This window comes from Ceratotherium simum, chromosome 24 (genome assembly GCF_057802395.1).
Source record: "Ceratotherium simum simum isolate JZ-2026a chromosome 24, ASM5780239v1, whole genome shotgun sequence".
Classification (NCBI taxonomy): Eukaryota; Metazoa; Chordata; class Mammalia; order Perissodactyla; family Rhinocerotidae; genus Ceratotherium; species Ceratotherium simum.
The window spans coordinates 6398045-6410449 of record NC_141923.1 but is presented as its reverse complement, the minus strand read 5'-3'; the positions used below and the strand labels follow the sequence as shown (position 1 = coordinate 6410449).

The 12405-nt window shown below is 44.5% G+C and overlaps 1 protein-coding gene across 2 annotated transcripts in view; it reads left to right on the top strand.

Annotated features, from left to right (window-relative positions):
• The first annotated feature begins 550 nt into the window (after nucleotides 1-550).
• Nucleotides 551-12405, top strand: part of EVL (Enah/Vasp-like) — a 161722-nt gene continuing 149867 nt past the window's right edge. The window contains exon 1 of one of the 2 annotated variants that reach the window (XM_087447951.1): nucleotides 551-990. Coding sequence is in view for 1 of the 2 variants with exons in the window: in XM_087447954.1 (XP_087304080.1) it covers nucleotides 986-990 (5 nt within the window). In the remaining variant the exon portion in view is untranslated. The remainder of the gene's footprint in view (nucleotides 991-12405) is intronic. The other variant, XM_087447954.1, reaches the window with a different exon arrangement.

Below are 12405 nucleotides of genomic sequence, written 5' to 3'. Positions count from 1 at the left end.
ATTGCCCCAAAGCTGCGACTCCCGGTCCCTGCCTTGGCTCTTTATTTACAAAAAGAGGGGTCAGTCGTTGCTGACCCCGACGCCCCTCGGACTGCCCGCTGCGTCTGAGCAGGCGGGGCATACAGCAGGGAGGCAGAAGGGGAAGCTTGGGACCACGGAGCAAGGACGCCAGAGCACTAAGCGGCCTTTGTCAGTACGTGGGGTACCCCACGCGGGAAGGGGGCGCAGTGTTCCACGTGCCGGCCCGGCGCCCCGCCCCTTTAGGCCCCGCCCACCCGAGGCCCCGCCCCTCACAGGGTCCACCCTCTTTGAAGCCCCGCCCCTCGCAGCTCCGCCCCGCCCCTCCCTGCTCGCCCTTCCCTCGAAGCCCCGCCCCTCGGGCCCGCCCCGCCCCTCAACGCTCAGCCTTCCCTCGAAGCCCCGCCCCTCGCGGCCCGCCCCGCCCCGCAGCCCCGGGCTCGCTTCTCCCGCAGGCGCGGGCTGTGGGGCCCCGCGCCTTTTGTGTCGGGCTCGGACCGCCGCGCGCGCTCTCACCTCAGCGGCCGCGGGCTGAGGGACGCACGCGCGCGCACTTCCCTCAGCGGGCGGAGGGACGCACCCTCAGCCTCGCCTCGAGGGCTGAGCTCGCCCGCGCGCGCCCTCCCGCCTCTCCCTCGGCGGACCCCTAGCTGCCCGCGCCCGCCCGGGGGCCGCCGCCCCGAGTCTCGGGCAGACGCGCTCGCCCCCTCCCCTCCCTCCGGCGGCGCGCGCACACGCCGGCCCGGGCACGCGCCCGCCAAGATGGCAGGGGCCGGGGCCCAGCTGTCAGGCGCCGCCGCCGCCGCCCTTCCCCGCAGCTAGCGGCCCGGACGCCCGCCCCGAGAAGATGAGCCCCCGCAGCCGCCCGCAGCCCAGCGAGACGCGGAGCCGCCGCGCCCGGGGCCGGCTCCCCCGCTAACGCCCCGCGCCGCGCCCCCGGCCCCGCGCGCCCGCCCCGGCAGCGACAATGAGGTGAGTCGGCGGGCGCCGCGCGGAGAGGGGACCGGGCGCCGCAGAGCCCGAGGGCCGGGCGGGCGGCGGCCGGAGCGCGGGGACGGCTCCGGGAGACTCGGGGGGCGCCGCGGACGGTGGGGGGGGTCGGGGGGGCGGCGCCCGGAGGAGGGGGGTGCCGGCCCTTGCCCTTGGCGGGAGGCACTTGTCGGGGCTGCGGGGCCGGGGTGGGGGGAGGCCGACCCCGCGGGCAGGTGTGGCCGCGCCCCGGCCGCGCGGTGGCACACGTTGGCCGCAGCCCCGTTCGGTGCCTTCCAGCCTCGAGGAGGCCGGCCCGAAGCCCCTCCGCCTCCCTCTCCGGGCTGTCCCCCTGGGCGCAGCCTCCCCTCTGCCGGCGCGCAGAGCCTCCTTTCAGCGTCCTTGTAAAGCGGGAGTTTCCTTCCGTCTGCAGCTCTTACTCCCTCTGCTCCCCTTTCTCCCCCCTTTTCTTTTCTTCTTGCACGCCAGTCAAGTGCAAGACCCCAAATGTGCTGCTCGTTGATTTATCACCCAGCCGGGGGGTCTGGCGGTTATCAGGTCAAGAAATACACACCGCCAGCACCCAGGAGCCCGGAATTCCCTCTCTAGAGGTAGCCTAATCCTGACTTCTGGGGGATAATCATTTCCTTGCCTTTTTTGTCTGAAATTTTACCTTCTAAACACATATCTCATAGGTGTCTGTCGTTTCATTTTGCCTGTTTTGTGAACTTTATGTAAATGAAATGATACAATATATATTCTTTTGTGTCTGGAGGTTTTTGAGATTCATCCATTCTGTTGTAACTGTTGTTCATTTTGATTGATCTGTAGTATTCCATTGTACGAATGTCCACAATTTATCCGTTCCACTGTTGGTAGACGTTTGAATTGTTTCTAGCTTTTAGCTATTAATAATGCTATTATGAATGTTCTTATATGTCTCCTGGGGCATTCATTTCTGTTGGGAAGATACCTAGCAGTGGAATTTGTAGGTCAAAACATGTGCATATCTTCAACCTTAGTAGATAATGCCAAGTTTTCAAAGTGTTTGTATCAGTTTACACTCCTACCAGGAAGTATATGAGAGTTCTTGTGCTCCACATCCTTGTCAACACTTGGTATTGTCAGTCTCAAATTTTAGCCATGCTGGTGAGTGTGAAGTGGTGTGCCATCGTGGTTTTAAATTGCAGTTTCTTGTTGACTGATGAGGTTGAACATCTTTTCATGTTTATTTGATACCCTCTTTTATGAAGTGCCTGTTCAGCTGTCTTGCCCAGTTTTCCTTTGGGCTTTACATGTCTTTTTCTTCCTAATTTGTAGTTCTAGTCCAAAGTCAAGAAGATAGTTTCCTATAACATCTTCTAGAAATCTTACTGTTTTGCCTTTCAAATTAAGATCTATAGTCCACTTGGGATTGATTTTTGTGGAACTTGTGAAAAAGGGGTCAAATTTGATTTTTACCAGCACCATTTATTCAGCACTGTTTATCAAAAAGGTCATCTTTTCCCCATAGTTCTGCAGTGCCACCTTTGTCATCTTCCAGTCTTCTATTTGGGGTCATTATTTTTCCGCCTGAAGAATACCCTTTAGTATTCCTTTAGTGCAGATCAGCTGGTGACAAATTCTTACAGTGTTTTTTTGCAGATGTCATTTATCCTGCATTTTTTTTTAAAAAACAGCTTTATTGAGATATAATTCACAGGCCATAAAATTTACCCATGTAAAGTATACAGTTCAGTGGTTTTTAGTATTTTCACGAGTTATGCAGCCGTTACCACAGTCTAATTTTAGAACATGTTTCTCCATTTTTGAAGGGTCTTTTCAGTAGTTACAGAATTCTTGGTTTGCCATTGTTTTCTTTTAGCACTTTAAAGATATCTTATTATCTCTGACTTGGATTGTTTCTGTTGAGAAGTCACTTATCAGTCTGTTGTTCCTTTGAAGGTACAGTCATGTGCCACATAATGATTTTTCGGTCAGCGATGGACTGCATATATGACAGTGGTCCTGTAAGATTAGTACCATATAGCCTAAGTGTGTAGTAGCCCATACCATCTAGGTTTGTGTAAGTACGCTCTGTGATATTTGTACAGGGATGAAATCACCTAATGATGCATTTCTTAGAATGTATCCCAGTCATTAAGCAACACATGACTGGTCTTTTTCTCTGGCTGCTCTTAAAATGTTCTCTTTGTCTTTGCTTTTCAGCCATTTTCTATGCTGTTTCTAGTATGGATTTTTTTTTTCCCCCACTTATACAGGCGTAACTCAGAGATATTGAGGGTCTGGTTCCAGACCACCACAAAAAAGTGAATATCGCAATACAGGGGGTCATACAAATTTTTTGATTTCCCAGTGCATATAAAAGTTATGTTTACACTCTGCTGTAGTCTATTAAGTATACAGTAGCATTATGTCTAAAAAAACAATGTACATACCTTAATTAAAAAGTACTTTGTTGCTAAAAACTGCTAACCATTATCTGAGCCTTCAGTGAGTCATAATCTTTTTGCTGCTAGGGAGTCTTGTAAAAAACACATCTGGGGAGCGCAATAAGGTGAAGCACAATAAAGTGAGGTACACCTGTAATTGGGATGCTGAGGGCTTCTTGAATCTGTGGCTTCATGTCTTTCAGTAGTTTTGGAAGTCATCAGCCATTAGTGATTCAAATATTATTTCGGCCCCATTCTCTCTCACCTTTCTTTCTGGAACTACAATTTTACGTTAGACCATTTCACAGTCTTCTGTGTCTCTTAACTTTTCTGTGTTTTCTGTTTGTCTCTCTGTCCTTTATTCTGGATATCTCTTCACGTATCTCTTTCTCTTCTACTATAAATAGTTTGCTATTAAACCTATCAATTGAGTTTTTAATTTCAGTTATTATATATTTTTTTGATTTCTTTAGTTTCCATTTGGTTCTCTTTTTTATAGTTTCCAGTTTTCTGCCCAAATTATTAATCTTGTCTTTTATCTCCTTGAATATAGTATGTATAATTATCTTAAATTGGTCTGATTATGGCAATATTCCTTGGTTTTCATTCATATTGTCTTGTATCCTTATGTGCCCTGTTGTTTTTTTTTTATTGTGTGCTGGACATCATATTTGCAAAATTGTTTGTAGAAATAATTTGAGGCCTAAGATGATGTTTTTCTCTTCCAGAGATAATTCACATTTGTTTTGTCAGGCAAACGGGGCGCTTACAGTCTGGAGTCACTTCAGTGCAGTCTCAGGGACTGAAATATTAAGGTGAGCTGCAGTCCTTGTGAGAGCCAGCCTGTTCTGTTCACCCTTACTCCTAGTGTTCAGCTCTTCAGCAGCACCTTCACGCCCCAACCCAACACCAGGCTTTTAGCATTCCCTTTGAGTTGGCAAACACCAGGAAAAAGTAGCCCCAAACACTGAGCTTACTTTCCGAGCCCCTGATGTGCCTTCCTTCCCCAAGCCTCCAAGCAAGTGTTTATTACGTTTTTTCCCTGCTTTTCTAGTTCTCTTCAGCCGGAGGATTGTTCTGATTTACTTAGTCCGTGGTTACTGGAAGCAAAAGTCCCCGATGTGTGCATGTTAGGGGCAGTCTGAGTCAATATTCAATTCTGGAGGGGATTTGAGCTGCCAGGTTACAGAAGTGGTGGAGAATAATAACACCTGTTTTTTTTGTTTTATGTCATAACTATATTAGATTGTCTCAGTTATGAAATGCTCTTAGAATCAAGATAATTTTAAGAATAAGTCTTTATTTCTTCTTAATATATAATTGAAAAAATGGCAATTTAGTTCAGATCATTACTATAAAGCAGGTGTTTTCCTCTCTTCTTTCCATAGTTGTTTCTTTCTCTTGCCTTAATATCTTAAATTATTTATTTGTTAAAAATTATTCTTTATCTGGTCCTCTTGAATAGAACATTCAATTTTTTGATCAACAAGAGCATAATAGCATTCTCAGATCCCATTCTGTTGGATCAGATAAAAAGGCATGAATGTACAACTGAAAGTTCTTAAATGATTTTTCCAAAATAAGTCATTCAGTTATTCTTTTTTCTTTAAGTCATTTGTTTTTTACACAGATGTTTAAAAATGCTGCTGACAGTTTAACGTGGTTCTCTGTCACAGACTGTTTTTGGTTAAACATCTATGTGTGTATATTTACTTGTACCTCAAGTACTTGGCTTTTACAAATGGACCTTAATGAGTCAAGGGGATCTGTTTATTACCTCTGTTGTCAGCTCATTTGATTTGGATGTTTATAAACAATTTGGTTCATCCATGAAAAACATTTTCCTTTTTGTTCAATCCTGAACTTTTTAAATGAAAATAAAGCATTTTTATTGCTAGATAATCTCATGGGAGTACATAGATGTGACCTATTGATAAAGGTCTGAAATATGGTCTCCAAACCATCCCTTTTAAGGAGGGTCTCAGACATAAGGCTGGCGATGCATTCTAACGAAGAAACTGAACCCCTGAGGCACAGGTCTGCATATTTTAGCAAAAAAGGCCTGTTGAATCAAATTACTTGGATAACTAAGGCTGTGTCTGAGATTTTCTTTATTTTCTAGACTACTGCCTTGTTATTTCCCTTTTCCTAACAGACCTTATATATTTTCATATCTTCATTCAGAAATTATTTTTTGAGGGCATACTGTTGCCTGATACTGGATTAGGTAGGTAAGGAAATGGAAGGATCCAGACTTTCCCCTCCCCCAAATAGCCCTCATCCCTAAAAGATTTACAGAAATTTACTAGATCCCTTGCTGCATCCTTTTTTCTACTTAAAACAAAAAACATCCACATACATAATATATAGTCATTTATCTGTTCGGAAAGTCTCTTATGTGAACATTTTCCCTATCTGCCTTTTATCTTTTCAAGATTTGATATATAGGGCCAGCCCCGTGGCTTAGCGGTTAAGTGTGCGTGCTCCGCTACTGGCAGCCGGGGTTTGGATCCCGGGCGCGCACCGACGCACCGCTTCTCCGGCCATGCTGAGGCCGCGTCCCACGTACAGCAACTAGAAGGATGTGCAACTACAACATACAACTATCTACTGGGGCTTTGGGGGAAAAATAAATAAATAAAAAATTAAAAAAAAAAAAAGATTTGATATATAGAAGTTTAGGATTTTTATGTCATTAAGTCATTTTCTTTGTGACTTTTACATCATTTCTTATATTTAAAATAACATTCTTCCAGAAGTTTGGTAAGTATTAAGTTGTTTTTCTGTTTTATATATAAAATTTTTAAAAGATTCTTCCTTCAAATTGTCTGGGATACGAGGTGAAGATCAAAATTACATTTTTCTTCAAAATTGCTCATCAGATGCTTGACTGACTATATCAGTAGATATATGGCAGAGATATTAGGAATATTTTCTAAGGTGGATGGCAGTACAAATATCTGGATCCCAAAATCCTCTCCAAGGGTGCGTGATTGCAGCTGGTAACATCTGAATGTGCATCACCTCCGATCCTCAGCTTACCTGCCTCCACCAGGGCCAGCCTTTTTTTTTTTGTGAGGAAGATCAGCCCTGACCTAACATCCATGCCAATCCTCCTCTTTTTGCTGAGGAACACTGGCCCTGGGCTAACATCCGTGCCTATCTTCCTCCACTTTATGTGGGATGCTGCCACAGCATGGCCTGACAAGCGGTGCGTCGGTGCACGCCCGGGATCCGAACCCCGGGCCACCAGCAGCAGAGCACACGCACTTAACCACTATGCCACGGGGCCGGCCCCCTTGTATATGTAAGACGTGGCCAGTCTAGAATCTCGCAAATCTGGTTATGTGCCAGGGAACCATCTCATCTGGGCCAAGGGCACTTTATCAATCTTGGAGTTATACAGAATGCAATGCGATTACAGGGTACAGTGTAAGATACACAGGCACAAACACAGTCCTTGTTTATCATTGTTAGCCTGCACTAGCTAACACAGTTGGGTCCAAGTATATAGCTGAACTTAGGGCTACAGAATGGGGACAAGGGAGCGTTTCTCCAGATGTCTTTAGAAGTCACGTTAGGGAGACCAGCTATAAGGTTGTGTGGCTTCTATGTGTGTATCTTCCTAGGCTCTCTTCTGCTGTTCTGTCTGCCTGTTTTTAGGCCAGTGCCATTACCATATTTATATTTATCTTGTGGATGATGATTTTTAATATGAGCAACATCATCCTTTTGTTAAAGTAATGTTGTTTTGAATTTTGCTGGTTTGGTAGTTTTGTTTGTCTCTAGTTATATAAACATAAGAAATTTAAACTTAGTTTTGTAATTGTACATAAATAAGCTGCATGGAAATAAATCGGCATTGTTTCACATAAAGATCTTTTCCCTTTAAAGGGAATCTTTACACTACAAAAGCTTGAGCTTGTGGTAGAGTGTAAGCTTGATGACTCTTGAGTTGTTAAATGAGTCTATCGTAAGTGCTATGTGATGTGATAACTTAGAGAAGAGCACCTCCAGCTGACAGGGTGCCGTAGGAAGGGCAGTGGTCCCCTCAGCTAACAGCTGTAAGCAGTTTTCTCTTTCCTAGCCCAAAAGGCGAAGATTCCCATAGAAATAATTTCTAGTAGCAATTTTCCCTTACTTTTTAGAAAAATAATTTTTTTTCTGATTTAAATGTTTGTATTGAATGTGGAGAGTTTGAAAACATAGAAAAGTATAAATACAGTAAAAATCAGTATTGATCCTGCTGTTTAGGGATAACAACATTAAACGTGGGGTGTCATTTCTTTATCTTTTTCATGTGTAAGTGTAACATTTTCACAAAATTGATATAATACTGTATATTTGTAATGGACATTTTACATCTAACATGTACACATTTCTCCTTTGTTAAATATTCTTTGAAAACATTAAATCGCTGAATAATAGTCTATCAGATGGTATACCATAATTTATTTACCAGTACCCCAATTTGGGGACAGTCAGCTTGTTTTTGGTATTTCATCATTGTAAATAACATGATGTCTGTGCACATAAATCTTAGCGTGCATTTCTGATTATTTCCTTAAGATAAATTAGCAAAATGGTATTATTACTGGTACCAAAGAGTATAAACATTTTAAAGGCTATCAATATATTATCAGAATGTTAATTTTAAACAAAGAAGAGAGAAAAAAAGAGATAAAGTCAATGAAAGGAAGTTTAATCTTGGTCCTAATTTGGAGGTTTCTCCCAAAAAAGCAAAGGTCTAGGAAAGGAATCAGAAGTAAATGGTGTGGTTCCATCTGCTCACCAGTGGGGGGAGCCCTGTTCCCGAGTCCTACAGTGTGTGAAGATGGACTCTGTCTTTGTCTTTAAGGCTGTGTGAAAGACATCTTCTACTGCTCAGTTTGGAGTTAATGTGGGTATGTGAGTGAACTTTTTTTTTAAATTGTGAGTTGGGCCCCATTTTGCCCCCTGTATTCTAAGCAGCCTGGGTTTTAGAGTCAGAGGGACCTGGATTCTACCCCAGAGCCCCTCCTTACCAGCTGACTGATTTTGAGCAAATTACTTAACCTTTATGAGCCTCCATTTTCCTCAAATATAAATGAGGCTAATCCCACTTCCTTCACATGGTTTTGTGAGGCTCAAATGAGAATACATAAAAAGTTCTTAGCCTATGGTGTTCAATAAAGGTTAGTTTACCGCCTCCACCCCCCACCCCAATTTGTTAGGTCTGTGAGGAAGATAAACCCTGGAAAATCTGGGAAAATTCTGATTTCAAATATTCTGCCGTTTTGTCAGATCCCTGTATAATTTATCTCCATGTGTGATAATTTTTTGGTTTAGAAATGACGGTTGATATTGATGCTTCAACTTCTGAAAGAGAGTGAGGGACTTCTCTGTAAAAGACACAAAAGAGAACTTTTGAAATAAAGACCAGATAGGAGGCATGTTATTTTGGAGTAGAGGTGATAATTATACCATAAAATTTAAATTAAGAAATAGTTACTGTGGTTGAGTACGTTTTGCTGTGCAATTCCTGGAAGCCGTGGCAGAAAGGGCAGCGGGAGCCGGTGGTGCCTCTCGTTCTGTAGTAAAACAGAGACACACCTTCGTAGAGCGCTGAAGACGTGTTTTCTGAGTATCTTAGAGACAGTGGACAGCTTGCCTTACAAGAGCTTGGTTTTGGAAGCCTCTTACATACCTTCGCCAGTCCTTTTCCCCGGGTGATGTATTTGCCCTGGGCCCCTTCCTTAAAAGCTTCCAGCACCTTTAAACGTTCTCTGGGTCCTGCCCTCCACCCTGGGCTCTCTTTGTGGACCTGTGTCTGTTGCTCTGATCTTCTCTTCTCCCTTCTCTCTCAAAGGATCCTTAAGTAAGAAAAGATCTGATGGAGTAATTCACCAGTTGACCAAAGTCTAACTACTTTTCCTCTTCACCTTGCTAACTGCTTAGCCTTCAGATCTTAGGTTAAATGTCACTTCCTCAGGGAGGCATTCCTTGACCCCTACCCTGTTACTTGCCTCTAAGGCATCCCCTACTTCCTCTTCTGTAACTCTGTAACTTGTAATTATTCAGATTTTCCGTCCTGTACCTCACAGAGGATTATGCCTGTTTTGGTCTCTATGGGATCCCTAGAGCCTAGCACTGTGCCTGGCACTTGGTAAATGCTTAATAAATATTGCTGCTGCCACCTATACCTAAAATGGGTAGTAAATCATGACATTCATTCCGGCTTGGCATGGGTCCTTCCAAGTACAGCATTCAGGCCACACCCCCAGCGGTTGAAGCCGGCATATAAGACGAAAGCGGTTTCGTTATGTGCTCACTGAATTCATGCATTGCTGGGGCGACAGCGCTTCAGTCTGCTGCCGTGGGATTTGTTATATTCATGATTTATGACCGTTGGTGTCGCCCTTGATCACCTGGCTGAAGTAGTGTTGGTCAGCTGTCATTGTTGTCAAGTTACTCTTTCATTCCCCTTTCATACTGTCCTCTTTTCAAGAAAGTCGCTGTGCACAGCCCACATGTGTGGAGTGGGGAGTTATGCTCCTTCTCCTGATGAATGCTTCTTAAATTTTAAGAATTGTTTATTTTTATGTGTATTAGAAAAAATTAGTGCATCACATCTATGGTATTTTAGCTGGTTTCCCCAGAGAGCTGTACCCGAGACAAAGGCTCAGGTGAGAGGAGTTTTGGAGGGCAGAGTGACCTCTGGAGCAGGAATGAGGGAAGGGGAAGGGGGAAGAGCCAGTCCAGGCTCTCACTGTGGATTAGGCTCCTGCTGTAAGCCAACTGACTGGTGACTCAGCTGCACAGGACTGATGTTTGGGGGTGGGGAAGGGAGAAGCATATATCCGTTAGCTGCTGTCTTCATTTGACAAAGGATTGCCTCACAGGAGTCGCCCCTGCACCTAGAGAGGTTCACATGCGGGTACTGAGGGGTCGCCCATGGCACCCCCTTGGGGCTGCGGCAGAGCACCCTGGAGCCGGGCGGGGAAGCGGGTCAGAGCCTGGGAAAAACTGGTTCCCTCAGGGGTGGCTCGAATAAGAAGCAGATAAGGCTGGAGGAGCTGAAATGATGCAGAAGTGCTCAATGCCTGTGATTTTGTGGATGTTGTTACTAGATAGAAAGTAAACAGATTTCATTTTTTTCAGTCTTTTCACTCACTGCTTCTTGATTTTCAGTCACAGCTGGAAAGTCTTCTATGCTCCCAGCTTGAATTGACTTACGGTTTTTCTAGTACTTGTATAGCTTCTGTTTTTTTTTTAATTCTTTCAAACATTTGATTCTCTGATGCCTTTGGAGTGAAATATATGGTTTGAGGGCTGGATCCAATTTTAGCCTTTTCCATATGATTTTTCAGTTATCTGAATGCCGTTTATTAAAAATTCCATTTTCTCCCAGTGTTTTGAGATGCCCTCTTTTGTCATATTTAATTAATTTGACCTATTTCTGGATTTTATATTATGTTCCATTGGTCTGTATTTATTCAAGTGCCAATACCTTACTTTTAATTAAAGAGGTTTTATAATATGTTTTAATATTTAGTAGGGCTAGTACTCTCTTATTGCTCTAGTGAGTTGATTTTAAAGAAAAAGACTAAGTAATAGCCCTCATGTTGAACAGACATGACAAAAATCATGAATGACCAAAGTTTGGGAAATAGCGCTTTAACCCAAAGGAACAAATCCAGAATGGCATGATTTAGGCATCTCTGCGCCCCTTGGGGAGAACTCTCATTTATGACATTATGCATGTGGCTTTTGAATGTGAATCCAAGGAGGCTGGAGTGAGACTAGAGGTCACTCACAGGTAGTATGACTTCAGGATAGGATTGTTAGCACAGTTGAGGCACCCCCTACCCCCAGTCACCCTCCCCTCAAATTAGTAATGAAACCACAGGTTACCACCCCTTACCCCAGTCACCCTTCCCCCAAATTAGTAGTGAAACCGCAGGAGGTTTTTGACTGGTAAAAAATACTCATTTGTAAAATCATAGAAAGTTAGATTCAGAAACTTAAAAATTCTCTAAGTCCAGTGGTTGTTAACCCTCCCTGGGTATCAGAAACACTTGAAAAGGCCCTCTTCCCAGTGCCAGGGCCCTACTTCAGAAATCCCCATAATCTGGAGGAAGGTGTTTTGTTGTGTTGTTTTAAGTCTTTAGGTTAAGCATGCAGCCAGAGTTGAGAACTGCCGACCTGGTCCTGAGGTCCAGAGCAGGGCTGGTTTACTGGCAGTGTGGTCCCACCACCCAGCAGTGTCCCTGGAATGTAGTAAGTGCTGAATAAATGTTGGGTGAAGAATGCATGAGTCCCTCATCCTCAGATGAGAAGACACACACACAGACTCCAGAGCTCACTTGCCTAGGGCTCACAGGTGGTGGGGTAATGGGAACATGGAGCTCAGGTTTCTTGTCTCCCAGTTCTGGTCTTGTGTTCCACTATCCTCATCCATATCATCCTCTTCAGTTATAGGCGAAAGTCGGCAAGAGCATTTGCTCTCTTGACTCGTGTTGTCCCTTTTTATGACCTAGCCCCTATCTCCTCCTACTCAATACGGAACAAACTTGGGACTGAGCCTTAGACTTTGTAGTAAGGTGACTGGACTATGCTGAAATTTCAGCCTGTGTTTAGTGTCAGCCCCGCTCTAGGTGAGGAGTGGAGAGGGACAGGGGAGAAGGAGGCAAGGGCGCAGGGAACTGCCATTCCTGTGTGTTTGCTGGGTGCAGGCTCCGAGCTGAGGAGTTTACAGCTACCTCGTTTTTTGAAGGGAGCTCCACACCCCCAATTCCAGCAGTAAAGCATGTTAGAGTTTAGATTAGAGTGCATGACGACATTACTTTTCATTAGTGCTTTATTGTAATTAGGCTTTTATGGTTTTCTGTTAGTCAACAGTAATTCCAAATGTTTTCTCACACCCTAAATTGCTTCATCCAGCCTTAATTTGGGTAGTCCCCTGGGAAAGACTAACATTTCAAAACTGCAGAAGGTGTGGAGACCA